Raw genomic sequence first — 23481 nt, 5'->3', positions numbered from 1 at the left:
GATATTGCACTTGCCGCTCCAGACAAAGTCAGGCTCTACACTTTACAATCACATCTCATGTTCTGGTTCGGCTTGGCTTCACCCAAACAATCATTTATATCAGCAGGAATGCTGCACACCAAGATGCAACATAATCTGCTTTTATTATAATAGCCAGCAGGAACAAGTTCTATTCTGATATGTTTTGCACTAGGTACAGCGGTGTCTCAAATAATTCTATCTTTGAGAAAGCACTATGCCTTGCATGAAGCATGTCAGAACAGAATTAAAACAATGTGGGTTTGTGGCGCGCTTCAGAAGTGAAATGTTAAAATATTAGATGATGTGATAGATATTTAAATTATTAAACTCAATAAAGTGCTATTTTTTTAAAATGACATATTCTTTTGGCTGGGGTATATTTCCACTTCAAATATAAACGTGATGACGTAAATAAATAAATGTATAAACAATCTGTGTTCCCTCTATACCGTGTTAAACATATTTAAAAGTGCTGAGTGCTTTCAATCTTCAAAAAATATTAAAGACAACCAATAAATACGTATTCCAATTGAACAATGTGCAAATAGTTGCTCCAAAAAATATAAAGTGCTTTGTGCTTTCACTCTTAAATCAATATAAATTAAATTAATAAGGTGCAGTGTTCATTAGTGTCCATTAAATATCATCCACAATATGGTGTAATTCAACTCAATCTCTTCAACTTTAAAAACCAAAACGTGCTTCTGTGCAGATAAAAGTGCTGTGACTTGCTGCCTCCACCAGGTGTCACATCTAGGTGCTCTAAACTCTCACCTTGATAAGGTGTAAAATACGCCTGTGTATATAGGTTAGCCTTCGGGGTGATAATTAGGGGCTTTCACTCTTTCCAATATCCTATTCCTGCTTCCGGGTAATCCTGTTCTGTCCGTTATGTGGCTGTAGGTAGTCTTTTTAGGAGGTATGCAGGATAGTTCAATCCCTGGGTTTAGTGGAGATGGATGGTGGAGGTGGCTGCAGGCTTTATACAGAGCTAGAAGGACTCTTAATACTTTTATCTTCACTTTAAGTTTAAAGCAGGTTTATCAATTCCAATTCAGAATGCCGCAGTCACTCCTTGCTGCAGTGCTTCTGTTTGCCTCCCTTCACATGTGGTGTTTGGGCATCTCTGTTTCCTATCTAAACACTGCCAGAAAACAAGGTGTTGTTTACAGAACTGAATTAAACGTATCATACAAAGTAAAATGTACAGAGGTCAGTAGTATGTATGGCAGTGTACAGAGGTCAGTAGGCTGTAGGGCAGTGTACAGAGGTCAGTAGTATGTATGGCAGTGTACAGAGGTCAGTAGGCTGTATGGCAGTGTACAGAGGTCAGTGGGCAGTGTACAGAGGTCAGTAGGCTGTAGGGCAGCGTACAGAGGTCAGTAGGCTGTAGGGCAGTGTGCAGAGGTCAGTAGTATGTAGAGCAGTGTACAGAGGTCAGTAGTATGTAGAGCAGTGTACAGAGGTCAGTAGGATGTAGGGCAGTGTACAGAGGTCAGTAGGATGTAGGGCAGTGTACAGAGGTCAGTAGGATGTAGGGCAGTGTACAGAGGTCAGTAGGCTGTAGGGCAGTGTACAGAGGTCAGTAGGCTGTAGGGCAGTGTGCAGTAGTGAGTAGTTTGTAGGGCAGTGTGCAGTGGTCAGTAGTTTGTAGGGTAGTGTACAGTGCTCAGTAGTTTGTAGGGTAGTGTACAGTGCTCAGTAGTTTGTAGGGCAGTGTAGCGAGGTCAGTAGCATGTAGGGCAGTGTATAGGGGTCAGTAGTTTTTAGGGTGGTGTAGAAAGGTCAGTAGGATGTAGGGCAGTGTACAGAGGCCAGTAGCATGTAGGGCAGTGTATACGGGTCAGTTGATTGTAGGGAAGGATAGAGTGGTCAGAAGGCTGTAGGACGGTGTACAGAGAATAGGGCAGAGGACAGGAGTTGACAGGACAGAGGATAGGACAGTGTACAGGGATCAGTAAAGCCACACATCAGGGGGCTGGGAGGGCACACACCAGGGGAGGGTCAGGAGGGCACACACTGGGGGGGGGGTCAGGAGGGCACACACCGGGGGTTATGAGGGCACACACCAGGGGGTTGGAAGGGCATACACTGCGGGGAGGGTCAGGAGGACACACACTGTGGGGGAGGGTAGTGAGGGCACACACCAGTGGAGAGTCAGGAGGCCACACACTGGGTGTCAGGAGGGCACACATCAGTGGTTGGGAGGGCACACACTGGGGGAGCCAGGAGGGCACACACTGGGGGGGGGGGGTTGGGAAGGCATACCATGGGTTATCAGGAGGGCACACACTGGGGGGGTGGGAGGGCATACCATGGGGTGTCAGGAGGGCACACTGGGGTGGGGTTGGGAGGGCATACCATGGGGTGTCAGGGGGGCACACACTTGGGGGGGTTGGGAGGGCATACCATGGGGTGTCAGGAGGGCACACACTGGGGTGGGGGGTTGGGAGGGCATACCATGGGGTGTCAGGAGGGCACACACTGGGGGGAGGTGTTGGGAGGGCATACCATGGGGTATCAGGAGGGCAAACACTGGGGGGGTTGGGAGGACATACCATGGGGTGTCAAGAGGGAACACACTGGGGGGAGGTGTTGGGAGGGCATGCCATGGGGTGTCAGGGGGGCACACACGGGGGGGGTTGGGAGGGCATACCATGGGGTGTCAGGAGGACACACACTGGGGGGGAGGTGTTGGGAGGGCATACCATGGGGTATCAGGAAGGCACACACCAGGGGGCATTCACAATGCTTATTGAGCTAAATGAAAAGGAGATGCATTTCCATTTGTCAGCTAACAGCACCTCTATGCTAAGCTGCAGTAACTCAGCAGACTTATCATAGAGGTGCTTGCAAACTAATCCACCATGTACAGCTAGCTGAGCCTACTTCCAGGAACATTCAGTTGGCTCCCTCTGCTCAGCTGCTCACACTTCCCTCTTCCAGGCGGGCGCGATCTCCGTGGTCAGGTACATCCCCATCCCGCCCACTCAAGCAGCAAGCAGCCTGCAGGAGATAGGCTGGAAACCTGCTGGGGGAGGTACAGGGGCAGAGCGTCAAGTGTCTATGTGTAATGGCTGCGAGTCGTCCCGACCGCAGCTCTGATTTCCCGGGGGGGGGGGGGGTTGGCCTCACAATCAGTAATATTTTCTAGGGGGGAGCAATTGCCCTGTTGCCCCCCCGCCGAACCCCTGAGACTGACTCACCGAACCCCTGGGGTTCGATCAAACCCAGGTTAAGAACCACTGGTCTACAAGCTATGGTGCCAAACATTGAAAATTTATCACACCTGATGTACTGACTGCCTATCTCATTTGAAATGTTAGGACAGTACAAATACCCCCCAAATTACCCCTTTTTGAAAAGTAGACAAGGTTTAGTAGGAAGCATGGTGAATTTTTTTGAAGTTGTAATTTTTTCCCACAATTCTTGGGAAAATTAAGAAATATTTTTTTTTACACAAAATTGTCATATTATGAAGTTATTTCTCACACGCAACATATGCATACTTGCAATTACACCCCAAAATACATTCTGCTACTCCTCCTGAGTATAGCAATACCACATGTGTGAGACTTTTACACAGCCTGGCCACATACAGAGGCCCAACATCCAAATAGCACCTCTAGGCGTTCTAGGATTATAAATTACACATATACTTTCATGATGACCTTTCACACTTTTGAAAACCCTGAAGCACCAGGACAATGGAAAGGCCCACAAAATGACCCCATTTTGGAAAGCAAACAACCCAATGTATATTCTATGAGGCATTGTGAGTCTTTTTAACATGTCATTTTTTTCCACAAGTTTTCAGAAAACGTGGAAAGAAATGCAAAACATATTTTTTTTTACACAAAGTTGTCAATTTATATGATATTTCTAACACATAGCATGTACATAGCAAAAGTTACACCCCAAAATACATTCTGCTACTCCTCCTGAGTATAGCAATACCACATGTGAGACTTTTTCATAGCCACATACAGAGGCCCAACATCCAAGTAGCACCTCTAGGCATTGAAAACCCCTGGAGCACCAGGAAAATGGGAATGCACACAAAATGACCCCATTTTGGAAAGAAAACACCCCAACTTATATTCTATGAGGCATTATGAGTCTTTTTAACATGTCATTTTTTCCACAAGTTTTTGGAAAACATAGAATGAAAATGAAAACGTATTTTTTTTTACACAAAGTTGTCAATTTATATGATATTTCTAACACATAGCATGTACATAGCAAAAATTACACCCAAAATACATTCTGCTATTCCTGAGTATGGAGATACTTCTTGTGTGAGACTTTTACACAACCTGGCCATATACAGAGACCCAACATCAAAGTAGTCACCTACAGACGTTCCAGGAGCATAAATTATACATTAAATTTCCTGACAACCTATTGCATTTTTGAAGGCCCTTCAAATTTCTAACACATAGCATGTACATACCAATTACACCCCAAAATACATTCTGCTGAGCAAAGGGTAAACAAAAGATTACCTGTGGTTTTAGTAGTGCAGTGGAGAGCATCCGGGTAGCAGGATGTGGCCAGCGACAGCAAAAGCAATCGTTCAGGCAGCAATACTGTCCATAGTCAGTACAGGCAGCAGGCAGAGATACTGTCAGCACAGCCAAATCATTGGTCCTGGTAGCAGGCAGAGATGTGGTCCATAAAGTCCTGGGTCATTACAGGCAGCGAAAGTATTGGTTCAGCCAGCATGCAGAACCATCAAGCTTAGGGCCTCTGCCAAGAAAGAATGGGGATGGGGTAGAGGCTTCTCCCACCCTAATCTCTTTGAAGCCTCCGGACTCCAGACCCTGTTCTGAGAACACAGAAAACCAAAAACCTGGTTTTCTCTACTTCACTTTTCTGAAACCCCTCACATATGTGTACTAAGGGCAAAAGATCAGTCCAAGTGGCAGGCAAAAAGCATGGTCGATTAACAGGCCGAGGTCGGTGCACGTGGAAATCGGAAACTTGGTTTAAAACGGCAGGAAAAAGCATCATCTGTAAACAGACCAGGGTCAGTTAACGAGGAAGGTAGAAATGTGGTAGCAGTCAATTTATCCACACTGGTATTTGAAACGGGGAAATGGCAGGCTGTTAAAAATAAGGGGAATTAATATCTTACAGATGTGTGAAATTCTGAAGCATTCTTTGATACATAGGCCAGGTGGGGAGGGACATTGGGGACAATGATAACTAGTGTCTCTTCTAACTCCTCCTCTGCTGCACACACAACATTTCTTTTGGCATCTTCTTCCTGATTCTGTGGGGGGGGGGGGGGGGGGACATTATAGGGAAAATGTTTCTCATAAGGTTGACTCACACTATCAGAACGAATGCTTCCTAGGGCAGGTCTTTGTTGGTAAATCAGGGCAGTGATGAAATCTTTAATGAATTTGAGGTAGGTGATGGGCTGGCTTTCTGATGACTTCTAATACCAGGTATATGAATTATACACGGCCATATGAAAGAGATGAAATGCAACTTTTTTATACCAGTAACAAGACTTTCGGGTTGATAAATATAGTTGTAGCATCTGGTCATTTAAATCCACACCACCCCCCAATGAACTGATTATAATCGTGGACACATTCATCAGGCTTTACAATGGGTCTTCTGTGAATCTCCACCAAGGTGTCATTGTAGAAGACGGACATGACATAAACATATTTCTAGTCCCTCCATTTCGTGGCCAACACTTCCTCATTTCTCAGAAATGCAGATTCCCACCTTTATAGCCTTTTTGTGATTACATTTTGTGGGAAGCAATTCCTGTTTTTTTCTGGAGGTACCACAGGCCAGGGTTTTTTCACGGTACAGGTGACAAAAAACGGTCAAACTGGTGTAATAGATGTCCACATATATATGATATCCTTTTTTGAACGGGGTATGCCAGCTCCCAGAAAATTCTCCCATTGGTTCCGATCAGTGTTGGGGTAGTTACTCAAAAAATGTAACTAGTTACTAGTTACTAGTTACTTCTGTAATTTTTAACGAGATTACTTTACTAGTTACTGCATTTGAAAAGTAACTTCACTACTTATTACTTTACTGTCCTCTTTCTTAATTGACCGTGTGGAAGAAGATACATGACACTCTTTCTGCATAGAGTTTATTGTATAAACACAGGCTTTGGGAAACATGAGAACAAAACCTGAAAAAACAGAATAAAACATAAAGTGCAACAAAAAGTAATAAACTTCATCCCTCTCTATTCTTCGAAATAACGATTGTATCGCATGGCTTGGGTAACGCAGGAAAGCGCGTTCCTATAGCCTAGTAAAGTAGTGTAGTTACCTCCTATAGCCTAGTAAAGTAGTGTAGTTACCAATATTAGTATTGTAACTAGTTACATTACTTTGTTACCAAAAAAAGTAATGTAGTTACTGTAATCAGTTACTTTGTAACTAGTTACCCCCAACACTGGTTCCAATATACATTGGGCACTCAGGGGGCTGAAGCTAGGAGTCATTGCCTTCATAGACGTGGAAGGCATGCACATATTGCGTGCCTCTATAGCAAAGTTTGTTTAGTTTCAACCCATACCTGTCTCTTTTACTGGGAATATACTGTTTGAAGTGCACCCGGCCAGTAAAGTGGATAAGGGATTCGTCTACACAAATATTTATCATGTCATAGAGGGGCCTGTACATGACAGCAGAATAAATTGGCATGTGGTGGATAGGGTTGGTGGACCAGTAGGAATGCACTTCGTTTTTATTTGCAAGCCCCATAATGTAGGGCCGAAAAACAATTTGAATTCATCCAGTGTGAGACGTTGCCAATGGAACATACCGGCGTAGGACGAATTGGAGGTGGAGGCAATAAATTGTTCTGCAAAGAAATTTGTATGGTCCACCATATACTGCAACAAATTGTGTGGGAAAAACAAATAAAAACAATCTAATTGTGAAAAATGTGTAGGTTTGGGCTGCACACCTGGCTCTATGGTGAAAGGGGGGATTATAGCTGACCCTGAGCTGGCAGGCAACCATAAGGGGTTTGCCAGGGCATCGGGAAGGTAGGCCCGGGCCCCAGGTTCTTCTGGTTTGGTGTGTTAATCTAGCGCTGGTACTGGGCTCCTCTTCCTGGGGTCAAGTCCTGTTTGTCCTGGTGCTGTTGGGGTGTATGGCGCTGCTGGTGGTAGGCAGGTCTTCTGATCTTTTTCTCCCTATTCTTTTAGGAGGGACTGTTTCCTCCTCTGATTCAGTCCCTGATCTACTACTCTCTATTCTACTGGCTCGAATTTCGAACCAGAATCAGATGACAGCTCCTCGCTGCTCTCATCATCCAACATCGAAAGGATTGTATATGCCTCCTCTAAATGTAACAAATCTTTTGGACATGATGGCTGGTACTGATGGTCTGTTGGGCAGATCACTGATGGTGGTACTGGTGGTGGTGTGTGATGGCCTGTATGACTGGTCACTGATGGCGGTACTGATGCCCTGTGTGACAGGTCATTGATGGCAGTACTGATGGCGGTACTGATGGCCAATGTGATAGGTCACTGATGGTGGTACTGCTGGCCTGTGTGACAGGTCATTGATGGTAGTACTGATAGCGGTACTGATAGCCTGTGTGACTGGTCACTGATGGTGGTACTGATGGCCTATGTGACAGTTCACTGAAGAGGGTACTGATGGCCTATGTGACAGGTCACGGATGGCAGTACTGATGGGCTGTGTGACAGGTCACTGATGGTGGTATTGATGATGGTACTGATGGCCTGTGTGACAGATCCAGATGGGCTGTGTGACAGATCCAGATGGGCTGTGTGACAGATCCAGATGGGCTGTGACAGGTTCTCTTTTTTGGGGGGGCCATGTAGTGTACAGTAATTTGTACAAATAACAGGATAATACAAAATAACTCACTGATCTCTGCTCTCCTCCTCACATAATCAGTGTGTGAAGAGAAGAAGCCGGGATCTCCTTGTAATGGCTCCTCTGTTGACTGTTGTGACCAGCTGTGATTGGCCACAGCCGATCACATGGTAAACAGCATATTGGTGGCGCATCCTGCTGGACGTCATATGAAGCCCAGTCAGGATAACTTAACCACTTTGCGGCCATCATATTGCTATATGATGGGTGGGAAGTGGTTAATAAACAGAGACTATTTTGCATCTTGGTGTGTAGCATTCCTGCCGATACATGATCACATGTATTGATGCTGTGCACATCCTGTAAGCCACGGGCAGCCGACGGGTAGATTGTGAACACGTTCCCGCTTTGCCAGTCATTCCCCGAGCCTCCGCTGTTCTCATCTTCCCTTCAGTGCGGAGAACGGGGGGCAGCACAGTACTGGGTGGAAGGTGGGAGTGGGACTTTCCTTTAACCTTTCACGTTATCACATCATGTAGATCCGATTACCGTATGACCGATTTGAAAGCGGTATTTTTCGTCCGATTTTCAAATCTCGTGTACGGGCCTTTATTCTGCTGTGGGAGCCTGCTGCTGGATGAAAAGGCTGAGTGCCAGCAGAACACTAAAATGGTACAAAAGCTGCCTGTTTGTTTTAGGGAACCCAAAAGGGGGCAACCTGTTAGTCAGAAGTAGAACTGAGTTTACTTAGTGGCTTTGACAAGACCATGTTTTGCTTGTTTTATGCTTTGGACTTGCTATACAAAGCCCTCTTGCTTTGAAAACTGAGTTTGTGTGCTGCCTTGTTGAATTAAAGCACAGGATAAACGTGATTGGACTGTTTCTGGATTTTTCTGTCTTGTACACGGAAAACTGCTGCCGACACCAGTTGAGCCTGCCCTCACAAATCGCTGCTTAGATGTGGGCAGCAATTTAAGAGACCGAAATCTATTTTTAATCAAAATGAAGACGATTGTAAAACAATTCAAACCACTTAACTTGCCCAGCAGATGTAATAGGTGACTGTAGCCCACAAGACCTCTTTGTGGAGGAAGAAGCCAGTAAACCTTTCCCTACAACAGCAGATACAGGTCCTGTTAGAGAATAGAGAGGCCAATGGTGACACAGGGGCCAGCTTCTACACCTCAACAGTTGGTTCAGAGTGCTCTATGGAAAGTGTGCCTGAAGGATGATATTGAAGCCTACTTCGGCATCTTGGAGACAAATGCAGGATGTCAGAAGCTACCTGAGAAACAGTGGACTGATGTGCTAGCACTCTTTAACCCCTTCGATCCGACCACCTCCCAGCTAGGGTTGCCACCTCATCCCTTAACCATGACACACATTATTTACACAGGTTCTGAGGCTGATTAAGGTGGTAATTAAACTCACTTATGTGCATTATATTAGCCTCATAACCTGTGTAATTAATTTGTGTCCTGGTTTAAAGCGAAGAGGTGGCAACCCCACCCCCAGCCCTTTAAGAGTTCTAAAAGCCGGGGGCTGGAGGGGGGCATTCAGGTCATGGGACTGCTGTGATTGGGTGTCACAGCGGTCACATGATCGGAAAGCTATCACAAGTATGCATCGGCAGCTTACCCATCCCCGCTGGCTACAATGCTGGGAGCTCCGCACATTAGGTTGTTTTAACAGGGCCACATATATTCAGCCGCTCGGCATTAAGGCCCACCCGCCCAGCGGCCGCATAAATGCGTGCATGCAGCTGGCGTCAGGAAGTTAAAGCGTCTAGGAGACCTCACAATTTTTTTTCATAAGGTGCCCCCCTAAAATCCATAGGGTGTACTTTGGGGAAGGGAGGATCCTTTGCAAATGTTTTTTTCATTCTTGCTGTAGGATGTGCTACAGCAAAAGTGACATTTGCAAAATAATACAGTTTAAATTGACGGAAAATTATATTTAATTACCAGCTTTAAAATAAAGAAACAACACACAGGCCCCTTCAAAGGTCCCCCAAAACAAAAAGCAGACCCTTGGAGGGGTCTCTGTGCCTTTTAACCCCCTGGGGGCACCTTCTGACCCTTTAAAGGGTTTAGGATGGCGGGAGGTGGGGCGGGGGTTTATGATCATGTGACTGCCGTGATTAACTGTCACAGGGGTCACATGACTTAAATGTAGAAGGAGAGAAGAGTCGCTTGAGAGGAGATATGATTTATGATTGCAGTACACAATTTCCTCAATGGTGATCCCAGCTTAGGAAAAAAAAAAATTCTGTCTCAGGGAGTATAAGAGGACACGGGGCCACCCAATGAGATTGGAGGAGAAGCGGTTTAACCCTAAACTGCGTAAGGGGTAAGGGGTTCTTCACTGTCAGGGCAATAAGGATGTGGAACTCTCTTCCACAATTGGTGGTGTCAGCGGGGAGTATTGATATATTTAAAAGACTCTTGAAAGTGCATCTTAACATACAGGGATATGGGAAATGATTATCAACATGAACACACATACATCCACACAGGTTGAACTGGATGGACTATTGTTTTTTTCAACCTTACCTACTATGAAACTATGATTGGAAAGCTCGCAATATCAAGTAGTGATCAGAAGCTTTCTGTTAGCCGTCGGTAACTGTGCTGGGAGCGCGCTTTCTCGGCACAGCTGTATTGACACTAATGAACATTAATATGTGGTCGCTCGGTGCAAAGGTCCTCCCGCCGAGAGGCAGCATATTTGCGTGCGGCCGGCGCAAAGGGGTTAAAAAAAAAGAAGAAGCTGGCAATGAAATCTCATTTGCCTGCAATTTTAAACACTTTTTTTGTTTTAACTGCAAGTTTGAGTTCTAGGCACACATTCCCTTCACTCCATCGACTCTGATTGCAGGCTCCCAGTGGTCGATGGCTGAAAAATTTGTAGGTTTGGGCTGCACACCTGGCTCTATGGTGAAAGGGGGGATTATAGCTGACCCTGAGCTGGCAGGCAACCATAAGGGGTTTGCCAGGGCATCGGGAAGGTAGGCCCGGGCCCCAGGTTCTTCTGGTTTGGTGTGTTAATCTAGCGCTGGTACTGGGCTCCTCTTCCTGGGGTCAAGTCCTGTTTGTCTTGGTGCTGTTGGGGTGTATGGCGCTGCTGGTGGTAGGCAGGTCTTCTGATCTTTTTCTCCCTATTCTTTTAGGAGGGACTGTTTCCTCCTCTGATTCAGTCCCTGATCTACTACTCTCTATTCTACTGGCTCGAATTTCGAACCAGAATCAGATGACAGCTCCTCGCTGCTCTCATCATCCAACATCGAAAGGATTGTATATGCCTCCTCTAAATGTAACAAATCTTTTGGACATGATGGCTGGTACTGATGGTCTGTTGGGCAGATCACTGATGGTGGTACTGGTGGTGGTGTGTGATGGCCTGTATGACTGGTCACTGATGGCGGTACTGATGCCCTGTGTGACAGGTCATTGATGGCAGTACTGATGGCGGTACTGATGGCCAATGTGATAGGTCACTGATGGTGGTACTGCTGGCCTGTGTGACAGGTCATTGATGGTAGTACTGATAGCGGTACTGATAGCCTGTGTGACTGGTCACTGATGGTGGTACTGATGGCCTATGTGACAGTTCACTGAAGAGGGTACTGATGGCCTATGTGACAGGTCACGGATGGCAGTACTGATGGGCTGTGTGACAGGTCACTGATGGTGGTATTGATGATGGTACTGATGGCCTGTGTGACAGATCCAGATGGGCTGTGTGACAGATCCAGATGGGCTGTGTGACAGATCCAGATGGGCTGTGACAGGTTCTCTTTATTGGGGGGGCCATGTAGTGTACAGTAATTTGTACAAATAACAGGATAATACAAAATAACTCACTGATCTCTGCTCTCCTCCTCACATAATCAGTGTGTGAAGAGAAGAAGCCGGGATCTCCTTGTAATGGCTCCTCTGTTGACTGTTGTGACCAGCTGTGATTGGCCACAGCCGATCACATGGTAAACAGCATATTGGTGGACGTCATATGAAGCCCAGTCAGGATAACTTAACCACTTTGCGGCCATCATATTGCTATATGATGGGTTGGAAGTGGTTAATAAACAGAGACTATTTTGCATCTTGGTGTGTAGCATTCCTGCCGATACATGATCACATGTATTGATGCTGTGCACATCCTGTAAGCCACGGGCAGCCGACGGGTAGATTGTGAACACGTTCCCGCTTTGCCAGTCATTCCCCGAGCCTCCGCTGTTCTCATCTTCCCTTCAGTGCGGAGAACGGGGGGCAGCACAGTACTGGGTGGAAGGTGGGAGCGGGACTTTCCTTTAACCTTTCACGTTATCACATCATGTAGATCCGATTACCGTATGACCGATTTGAAAGCGGTATTTTTCGTCCGATTTTCAAATCTCGTGTACGGGCCTTTATTCTGCTGTGGGAGCCTGCTGCTGGATGAAAAGGCTGAGTGCCAGCAGAACACTAAAATGGTACAAAAGCTGCCTGTTTGTTTTAGGGAACCCAAAAGGGGGCAACCTGTTAGTCAGAAGTAGAACTGAGTTTACTTAGTGGCTTTGACAAGACCATGTTTTGCTTGTTTTATGCTTTGGACTTGCTATACAAAGCCCTCTTGCTTTGAAAACTGAGTTTGTGTGCTGCCTTGTTGAATTAAAGCACAGGATAAAGCTTCAGGTCATGGGACTGCTGTGATTGGGTGTCACAGCGGTCACATGATCGGAAAGCTATCACAAGTATGCATCGGCAGCTTACCCATCCCCGCTGGCTACAATTCTGGGAGCTCCGCACATTAGGTTGTTTTAACAGGGCCACATATATTCAGCCGCTCGGCATTAAGGCCCACCCGCCGAGCGGCCGCATAAATGCGTGCATGCAGCTGGCGTCAGGAAGTTAAAGCGTCTAGGAGACCTCACAATTTTTTTTCATAAGGTGCCCCCCTAAAATCCATAGGGTGTACTTTGGGGAAGGGAGGATCCTTTGCAAATGTTTTTTTCATTCTTGCTGTAGGATGTGCTACAGCAAAAGTGACATTTGCAAAATAATACAGTTTAAATTGATGGAAAATTATATTTAATTACCAGCTTTAAAATAAAGAAACAACACACAGGCCCCTTAAAAGGTCCCCCAAAACAAAAAGCAGACCCTTGGAGGGGTCTCTGTGCTTTTTAACCCCCTGGGGGCACCTTCTGACCCTTTAAAGGGTTTAGGATGGCGGGAGGTGGGGCGGGGGTTTATGATCATGTGACTGCCGTGATTAACTGTCACAGGGGTCACATGACTTAAATGTAGAAGGAGAGAAGAGTCGCTTGAGAGGAGATATGATTTATGATTGCAGTACACAATTTCCTCAATGGTGATCCCAGCTTAGGAAAAAAAAAAATTCTGTCTCAGGGAGTATAAGAGGACACGGGGCCACCCAATGAGATTGGAGGAGAAGCGGTTTAACCCTAAACTGCGTAAGGGGTAAGGGGTTCTTCACTGTCAGGGCAATAAGGATGTGGAACTCTCTTCCACAATTGGTGGTGTCAGCGGGGAGTATTGATATATTTAAAAGACTCTTGAAAGTGCATCTTAACATACAGGGATATGGGAAATGATTATCAACATGAACACACATACATCCACACAGGTTGAACTGGATGGACTATTGTTTTTTTCAACCTTACCTACTATGAAACTATGATTGGAAAGCTCGCAATATCAAGTAGTGATCAGAAGCTTTCTGTTAGCCGTCGGTAACTGTGCTGGGAGCGCACTTTCTCGGCACAGCTGTATTGACACTAATGAACATTAATATGTGGTCGCTCGGTGCAAAGGTCCTGCCGACGAGAGGCAGCATATTTGCGTGCGGCCGGCGCAAAGGGGTTAAAAAAAAAGAAGAAGCTGGCAATGAAATCTCATTTGCCTGCAATTTTAAACACTTTTTTTGTTTTAACTGCAAGTTTGAGTTCTAGGCACACATTCCCTTCACTCCATCGACTCTGATTGCAGGCTCCCAGTGGTCGATGGCTTCTCCATAAATTCTGCTTTTAGACAAAGAAAAGAAAGTCGCTCTCTACTTAAAAGCCTCATGTACATTTATTCATATATCCGGTGCACAAAGTGATCCACCTGATCCTGCAAGTGTTGTACTCTGTCCAGAGTACTTTATTATTTTGTAAAAGGTCAGTGCTGCTACAGCACTTTCTGTACATCAAAGAGATGCACCCCTTTACAGGCAGGATTAGGACAATCCCCAGGAATGTTATTGAAAGAAATTGGAAATTTTTTCAATGTTTCACTTTAAGCATTTAAAAAAAAAACTACTCCTGGCCGAAACAATTTATTTATTTTGTTATTTTTGCATTAGTACATGTTCCCCAGGGTAGTGACCACCATCCTCATGATATTTTTTATGCTCCTTTGCCTATTAGCCCATAAAATAGGCAATGTCAGATTTGGTTTCAATTGGTTTCAATGGGGTTCAGCGTCTGAAGATTGCTGAACTCTGCTCAAACAGAACCCAGGGCTTTTCAGCTCAAACCTAGTTAAAGTGATTTTAATTTTTTTTTTTTGTTTAATTGTATTTTTATTGAAAGGTTTTCAATAAAAGAATACACAAGTATAAGTACAGATCCAGTATAAAGATTCATCAAAGCATACAAACTATGTTCAAAAGATAGTCATCTCTAAGATTTAAAGATTGTTGGAGGTACCAGATTGTACCTTACAATCAGAAAAACAAAAAAGTGTGGTGACAACATAAGAGATATCCAAAAAAAAAAAAAAAACATATAAATGGACAAGGAAGGAAGGGAGTAATAAGACAACGTATATTTAGGAAAAAAAAACCTAGGTCTGGCTGAATGGCAGTCTGAGATTCTGCAACAACTTCAGGAAACCAAATGAAATAACCACGTTTGGTGCTTCCTATGCCCCACGTGGATGGGTTGATAAACAGGATGGGTCCTGAAAGGTAAATTACCACCCTTGATCGTACTAAAGGGTATTGGCAGGTTCCCTTTAACAGCCGTGAGAAGGGAAATTGCCTTTGAGAAACAACATAGCCTGTACCAGTATGTGGTCATCCTTTTTGGATTACATGGGGTCCCTACAAGGCATATGCTTTGGCATACCTACAGTAGATGATGCAATTTTTAGTTTGACTGGGATTCCCACTTACAGAAGGTCTGGACAGTAATAGATTCCTTTTGTAAGGCTGGATTAACAGCCCCGGCAGAAGCTCAATTACTGGGCTACAGCATTGGTTGGAGGTGTCATAAATCCTCAAATGGACATGATTGAAAAAAATAAATGTTGGCACCAGCCAGTGTATAAACAAATAGGTTAGAGCCTTTCTAAGAATTACAGAACACTACTGGAGGCTTGTGTCTAAAGTCAGTCATAGATGGAGCGATTATATTTCCTGCAATGGGTTTGCAGAAAAGAAAATCACTGTCCTCTATCAACACTGACCCTCCCACGAATCCATTGTGTTTTCCTGGTGGGGTGGGGAGTCATCCCTGCCGGGAGAACATAGTGATTACTGCTAGTGGCTACAATAGCAGCAAGCAATAATTACATGTATAATCTGACAGGTTGGTTGTACTCAAGTTGATCGATCAACTTGGGTACATTCAGCCTGCCCATACATGGTGCTGAACAGGCCAAAATTCAAACCAACTATTGCCAGCTTAACTTTACTACTCCACTTACAGATCTTCCCAAAGGGGCCAAGTCCACCATGGTAAAATTAAATAAAGGTAGGTAGTATTATGTCAGTCAGGAACTTCTGACAAACCAATGCCTCTGATGTTGGCCTGGGAGCAGCTTGTTGCAAGAAATCAATGGGGAAGAACAGCCCCTACAACGAGAGGAACTATTCCATAGATGAAAAAGAGTGTGTGGCTGTAAAGTGGGCAGTAGAGTCGATGGGGTATTACTTTTTGGGCAGATGGTTCTGATTTCATGCCATTCTCTGCAAGACGTTTAAGTTTATTTTCAGTTTTGCAGCCAAATTACGATAACACCTACTTTATCTCTGTTACAGGTTCATATAGCTTAACCTAAAACAAAATAAAAAGTTTTCATCGTTAGTTGTAAACTAGGTTCAGTCATCCACAGGCCTTTTTATATGCAAGCTGAATGATGCTCAAAGCTTTTTCACTTACTTTTTCTGCTGTTGGAGCCTGTTCCTTGGTGAAAATGCTGAGTGCTGACAGAACACTAAACAGGTACAGTTCCTGCCTGTTTGTTTTGAGGTAGCCATTAGGGGGCACCCTTTTAGTAAGGCACTGACCTGAGTTCAGTTAGTGGCTCGGACACGGAGATGTTTTGTTTGTTTTAAGCTATGGGCTGTCTGTGTAAAGCCCTCCTGCATTGAAACTGTGTTTGTTTGCTGCCTTGCTGAATAAAAGCACAGGACAAATATGCTTGGAGTGTTTCTGGGTGTCCAAGTTTCAGGCATGGTTTATTCCAATACCAGTTAAGCCTTATTATATATGTACATCTAATCTAGGTTTTAAATAAACATACAATTTTTTTTCATTTTTTGCCATTCAGCTTATAATTGAGACCTTTGGTTGCGATGAGTTTGAGGCATTTTGTTTGCCAGGTTCCAAAGTTGGTGAGCCCCCGGGACAGGAAATAACAGGAACAGTAGTTAACAAAGTTCTGTATTTCATTTCAAACTGGAGATGGTACAGGAGTTAATGCAATCAGTGAACACTACAGCTTTCTGCCAGTTCAAAGAACGTACAATAATTGTTTTAGCCTCTGTTCCCTTTGCTTAAGATTATAAATATCATCCTTACAATGCATGCTCTGCTTGCATGGTATTTCCTGTTTAATGACTTTGAAAATTAAAAAAAAAACACTTCTAAAGAGATTTAACCTAAGTTAAAGCCAATAATGAAAACCGCAGTACATTCATGCTCACTGGAGGTATTAACTTTAAGACAGTTAAAGAGAATTTTAAATATACAATTTTTATGAGACAGCACAGCCTAGCTCAACCAAGTTCCAATATATTGTACTCAGTCTGGGAAACTTAACTACACTTTTCAAATAATGCAGTGACTTTAAAGACCCCCAGACTTATCAGGCTCTACTTTTTACATGCCGCTATTATAGCTTAATTTGTACAAAAAAAGAGGTCTTCTTAGACATGGCGGTGTTGATTTAAATACCATAGCTACCTTTAAATTGTATTTTCACTTTTGTTCATAAAGAACGCTAAATGTGCTTATTTTTTAATAACCGACAAATGCATTCCATTCACTTTCTACCTCTTGTGTATTGAGTGGGAAACTTTGCTTGCTATAGTCATACGCTTTGATGCAGGCCCAGGGAAAATAAGTCTCAGCTTCCTCCTATTCTCAGCAGGGGAAAGAGACTACACTTCATAAAGCAGAGATAACCATGAAAACTATCTGCCAGGTGAAAGACCCTCCACTGTTAGAACCGGTGTGCAGTGCAGCTGGGCAGAAGCTACTGTGGGGAGTCTGTCCCCAGTTGGGGTGACCCTTTGTCCTCAGGCCTTGTGTCCCTCCAGCTGTTCACCTATGTTAAGAGGTCACACTTGATAACACAGGTGTAGTTCTACCCCCATATGGGACACTGGTGAATGTGGTCGTCTTCACCCTGCACAGCCAGGCACAGGAATTTCCAGCCACTCCGAGACAAAAAGCAGTCCTTGCAGCTTTCTTTGTTTTTTTTCAGGGGGATTGAAATGGATGGAGAAGGGTGCATATGGGATGCCCACTTGATTGAAGGAAATTTGTAGGGACTGAACTACATACACTCCAGTATATATACAATCTCTTCTCCTCAACCTCCAGCACATACACTTGCTTGCAGACTATCACTTCCAGGACCAGCTAGCACTGATGTGAGGATCTGAAACAAGCTCAGTCAAATTCAAAGCAAATGCCCTATTCAGGCGGGGGCTACGGGCCCCTGTGGTGTAGCAAAAATTGGTAGTCCTTCGTACTAGCTGTCCTACCTCTTCAGGCACTGCCAGCCCTCCTGGCTGCAGCTGCCCCTTTCCCTTGACCGTGCAACCACAGTCCCCCTGACTGGATCTGCCCAGACTGCTTCATCCCAGTCCTTTCAGGCATGCCTCCCAGTCCTCCTGACTGTGTGTCACTCACCAGCCCTCTTGACTCTTCCTTGTTCCTCTTGGAGACTTGCCCAACTCAGGAAACAAAACACAGACAGGCTTGGCTGCCAGCCAAGCCTGCATACATTTACCTACACTACAACAAACCTATCTACACTTCTAGCACTAGAGGGTGCTACACAGGTATAGCTGGGAAACTGGTCTTCCAGGTGAGAGACCTTCCACTTTCAGAACCGGTGAGTGGGCGGTCTGGCAGAAACCCAATAGCACACAGCTTCTCATAAAGACCCAGACTACTGTGGGCAGCCTGTCCAGAGTTGGGGTGACTCTTTGTCCTTAGGCCTTGGATACCTTCAGCTGTTCACGTGTGTTAAGAGGCCACGCCTGATAAATCAGGGAAAGCTTGGAAAATTTACTTCCAGGTGAGAGACATTCTACTGTCAGAACCAGTGTGCAGTCTGGCAGGAACCCAATAGCACACAGCTTCTCCTGAAGAACCAACTAGTTGGGGTGACCCTATGTCCCCAGGCCTTGAATTCCTCCAGCTGCTCACCTGTGTTACCAAAGCTACCCTAGACTTTACTATGTGAGACACTGTCTGGGAGAATAGTTGCAAGTAGCTATGTTCTGTGCTGTTTTTCAGAAGTAGTGATTCTCAGCTAAACTCTGTGTTTTTATAGAATTTTATAGAGACTATAGTATGCAGCCACATATTACCCTGATTGAGTCACAGAGACATTTTTGCGAAGTGTTCATGTTTCTCAAGCTCTCGTAGCCATTTAGCAAACTGCAAATTGCAGCCTTTCTGAACATTTAACCAATTACCTACAGTATTCTGTTAAACTGTATAAGAGAAACACCACTGGGAAAAGTATAGAGCCATTTACATGAGCAGTCACAGATATTTTTAGAAGATTATGTAAACTGACATTGGACATCACCCCCGTGCTTGTAAGAGGTGGCATTTTACACCAGCCTTAGAAAAAAAAAGCTTGCTTCAAATTGAAGCAAAAAAGTATTTTTAACAACCAGTTGTGGGCCCTGGGTGCACAGGCTACACCATAAAATCATCTCAAATAATTTGGGCATACTTTGTATGTCAAGGGATTCCTTCCCTGCCACTGCCATTCTACTGTGACATCACTAGTACAAAATAACCTGCTCTGTGACTCAGAAGAGCAGGAAGTGGTTCCCGTGTGAATGAAGCCTGCAAGCAGGGCTTAAAAAAATTCCACAGTAGATTTTAACGCTTACTTCTGTAGCGTTTGCTAATAAACACAAAACATTAATATTGTTGCAGTGTATTTAGACTAGTTCTTCAGATAATATCAGTTCCAGAAATCGTACATGTGAAAAAAGAATAGTTCCTATTTAAACGTGATTTTAAAGGCAATTTTTAAAAAAATAAAATAAAAAAGATGTTATACTTACCTGCTCTGTGCCCCCATAGCAAGCCGTGTGCTGAGGGGGCACCCATTTGGGCGCTCTAGAGTGGGGCTCTGTGCATCTATGGAAACACACAGCACGGCTCAGCTACACCCCCCTGTCCCCTTCTCACAGGATTGGACTGACAGGAGCAGGAGCCTATAGTGGGGGTTGTCATCCTAGTACAGGAAGTATGTTACTGGCAGGATTATTTTAAAATAAATGTACTGCATTACAATTTTGTTCTTTGGTTTAGACATATATAAAGGAACCACGACCCACAATGTGCTTGTTGACTTCCGTCAGAATACCGCTTCCTTCAGCCTTGAACGTAGCTATCAGATATTCTAGCCGCCCCCATACAAAACTAGCCGAGAATAGCTTCTATAGATCTGGAACCTTTATTGAACAGGCTTTCACACAATATATATCACACAGGAGGACATCCCCCTCCTAATCAGATTACCCCACCAGGTCAGGTGCCTGATTACATTATGCTATGCAGATGAAATTGTGTAAAGAAACATAATTACCTGAACTAATTACCCAGCCATCTGGACAGAAACAATAGGTGAATGAGAATCCACATCTAAACAATGTTATAATTAACATGTTAATTAACTCAGCACTGCAGCAAGGCTAAAACAAAATACATTACACATTATCCTATGTATAAACACAGAACACCTTATTAAACAGACAATAGCAGGAGACTACCAGTAACAGACTGTCTGTCTCTTACATTGAAGAACATGGAACAGCGGCCAATGTTATTAGCTCTTTCAATGAACATGTTTAGAATCAAACAGGCCAGAAATACACATATACACATATTTTTTGAGATATATAGTTGATAAATATTACTGTCCCTTTGACGTAATCCAAACCATATTTTCAGTGTCCATTAAGTAGCTGTCCATCATTTTCTTGGTCACCCTGTGCCCCTAATAGACAAGTACACATAAGAGGGGCCTAGGGAGAGGAATTTCTCAACCTCTTTAAGGTAAGCTGAGTTCCACAGGCCCCACAACCAAAGTGACTCCTGTCACAACATACATTAACTTAAATCTTAGCCTCCCAAAAATGATTTGTTGTCTCCGAAGTATATAACACTTAGGTGGGGACCTTTGGAGTAAACAAGTTTGCAAAATGAAAGGAAACCTGTACTTCGAAAACATGCAGGCTGCCATTGTTGAAATATTCTTTTGAAAATGCTAGGTATCTGTCTATTTTGTTGATTGAAAGGCTTTAAAGTGGTTAAAGAGGAGGGGCCTGGAGCGCTAGTGGGGGACCCCAGAAGAAGAGGATTGGGGCTGCTCTTTGCAAAACCATTGCACAGAGCAGGTATGTATAGGCATGCTTGTTATTTAAAAAAAAAAATCGAAGGTTTACAACCACTTTAATGGTTTCTAAGTCACTTACCCAGGAAAGTAATTCTGACTTTCCTCAGACTTCAGTGGGTGCACGCTTGTTCTAGGTCAGTGACTCAAAGTATTAAGGCCACAGAAAGTCAGCTAACCAGCATTTTAAGAAGTCAGCAATGGCAAGCCTTTATAATTCTTTCAGTAAAGGTCTCCTTTAATGTTCCATGCAGACATCAAGGACAATTGGAGTGTAGTTGGATGTCTGATTGTCCAATGATGTCTATAAAGGGGCCATACATTTTGTGGGCCCAATGAAACATGGTAAAATGAAATGACAGGAGAGCAAGATCCACTGAGGATGAGCAACTTCCAATGTATTATATGTTAAAGTTTATGTCTGAGCAAAAAAATACATAACATGTCTTCAGTACATGCACATTTCCACATGTTTTTCCCTTTAAACCATTCGCTGTTGGAGCTGTGTTTTTTCTTTTTTTCACACATGGTAAAATGCATATAAAGAGAAAGTGAAACACCCAAAACATTATATATTTTTCAAAAGCAGGGACCCTTTAGAATAAAATAATTGTAGTTGCAATTTTTATGTCACACAATAAATTTGCTACTATTTATCAAATTTATATTTCTAGTAAAAAAAACACACAAAAATAAAAAAAAAAAAATTATTTTGTGGCACACAATATAAAACTATTTTTTTTTGGTTTATTAGAAAAGTCAGGTAAACAGATACCAAATATGTCAAGCCTCACAATTGCACGCACCAGTGAAATGGTGAAAAACTGCATTACCCAAAATTGTCCATTACAGCTCTTCCATTTAGAGCTAACTATGAATGATGGCCCTAGCACTGTTATAAATGTGATAATAATCACAGTGATGATTTAACTTGCAGTGTTCATTCCATAATTTTTATATACTTGCAGCAAATGACATGTGCAATGTTGTGGACCATGGATGTGAATTTAAATGTGTTAGCACTCCAGGATCATACCACTGCATTTGCCCAGAGGGCCAAGAACTTCAAGCAGATGGAAAAACTTGTAACAGTGAGTATCCAAAAAATAGCAGCTACAGAAGGTACACCTTAAAGTGATAGTGCAAGGGTTTTCAGTGCAACATATGATTGCTGGACCTTAAAGTAAATAACTCCAGATACCTGCATTATGTGAATAAGGAGAGGAGCCCCATTATATAGTATACAACAACCTTCAGAAGTCTCTATCTGCTCTTGAACTTCAAATTTCAATAAAATGTCTCATAATTGATTTAGGGGTCAGGCTACATGATTAATGCAGCCAATAATGCCTCTGCCTTACACAGGTCATAACTGGAAGTAGCAGGTCATAGATATTCCATGCTCAGTAATTCTTATTTATGTAGTCTAATTGTGTTTTTTCATAGTAAGTAGCAAGTGAGGGCAAGGGAACCCATATTTACTATGGGCACTTTTTATACTTATCTTCATACAGTAGGCAGAAACTGCTGCACACTGCCAGCATAGCCTTTGGGTTTCCATAAAAACATGAGCACTGGAGACCTCCATATCAGTTCTGGGCTTGCACAGGAATGAATTGACGGGAATCAATTAGAGCCCATGAGGGTGCAAGGTGCCAGAGTGCAGGTTAAGAGGAAGTCTCCACTACTTATGTTTATTTGGAAATCTGACTGTATTCTTGAGCTTCTGCATCAGAACATGATCATTTTTTATTCTAAGGCCGGCCATAGATGGAGCAAATTTCTTTCCTGCAACCACAGACAGTGTTGATGCAGGTATCCCTCCTGCCGAGCCATTGTCTTCTCCCATCGGGAGAAGACAGTGATTATTGCTAGTGGCTATAACAGCCACTTGCAATAATCGCATGTAAAATCTGGCAGGCTGGTTGAGCGATCAACCTGGGTACATTCAGCCCACCTATACATGGTTTGAATCTCGGCCGGTTCCGGCTGAACTGGCCAGGATCTGAACCATCTATTGGCAGCTTGAGATAAGAAGACCACCTGTGAATATATTCATTTTTCTAGTTTATTTTGTATTGATCATTCAAGGGTATGAAATATCTGTGCTTTCCAGTAACCTCCCCTATTTGACCTTCTAGCTCTTCTCACAACATGCCCAAATATAAAAGCAGACCTCAAACACAGGCTTGCTGTTTAGGTTGTCATGGTCTACCCCTGTTAAGGTAGCATTTACAGCCTTCAAAAAGCCTACAACCTATTCGAAAAAGTGCACACATGGACTTCCACCAAAAGGATGAATAGACTTCCTCTCTCCTTGTAGCAAGCAAGGCCAAGACTCACATCCCAGTTTGACTTTGCTCTTGCGAAGGCGGAGAAAAGTAAGACACAGCAGAAAAAGACAAAAAGCAAATCCAGGCAAATACAGTATACAGTAGTTCCAGTTCTCTATAACAGTGGTCCTCAACCCTGGCCTACAGGGCCCACTAACAGGCCAGATTTGCAAGATAACTGAAATACATCCCAGGTGATATAATTTGCTGCTCAGTGATTGCAGTACTCTAGTCTGCATCTCCCCAAGGTAATACCTAAAATTTGGCCTGTTAGTGGGCCCTGTAGGCCAGGGTTGAGGATCACTGCTCTATAAGATCCAAATCAAAATTCAAACCCTCTGAGCTGCTGCTCAAATACACATTACAAAAATAAAGAATGTTGATGCAAATTAATATCCTGTCGGAATCTCTAAATATAACAACCAT

General features: G+C 43.7%; 1 protein-coding gene across 1 annotated transcript in view; it reads left to right on the top strand.

Moving 5' to 3' along the window:
- Positions 1-23481, top strand: part of MATN4 (matrilin 4) — a 97604-nt gene that overhangs the window by 62285 nt on the left and 11838 nt on the right. Inside the window, exon 8 of the mRNA XM_082272965.1 lies at positions 21691-21813. Coding sequence (XP_082129091.1) covers positions 21691-21813 — 123 coding nt within the window. The remainder of the gene's footprint in view (positions 1-21690; positions 21814-23481) is intronic.

This window comes from Pelophylax lessonae, assembly GCF_965119305.1.
Source record: "Pelophylax lessonae genome assembly, chromosome: 11".
Classification (NCBI taxonomy): domain Eukaryota; kingdom Metazoa; phylum Chordata; class Amphibia; order Anura; family Ranidae; genus Pelophylax; species Pelophylax lessonae.
Note: the sequence above shows the minus strand (reverse complement) of the source record. Positions and strands in the feature narration are given on the sequence as shown.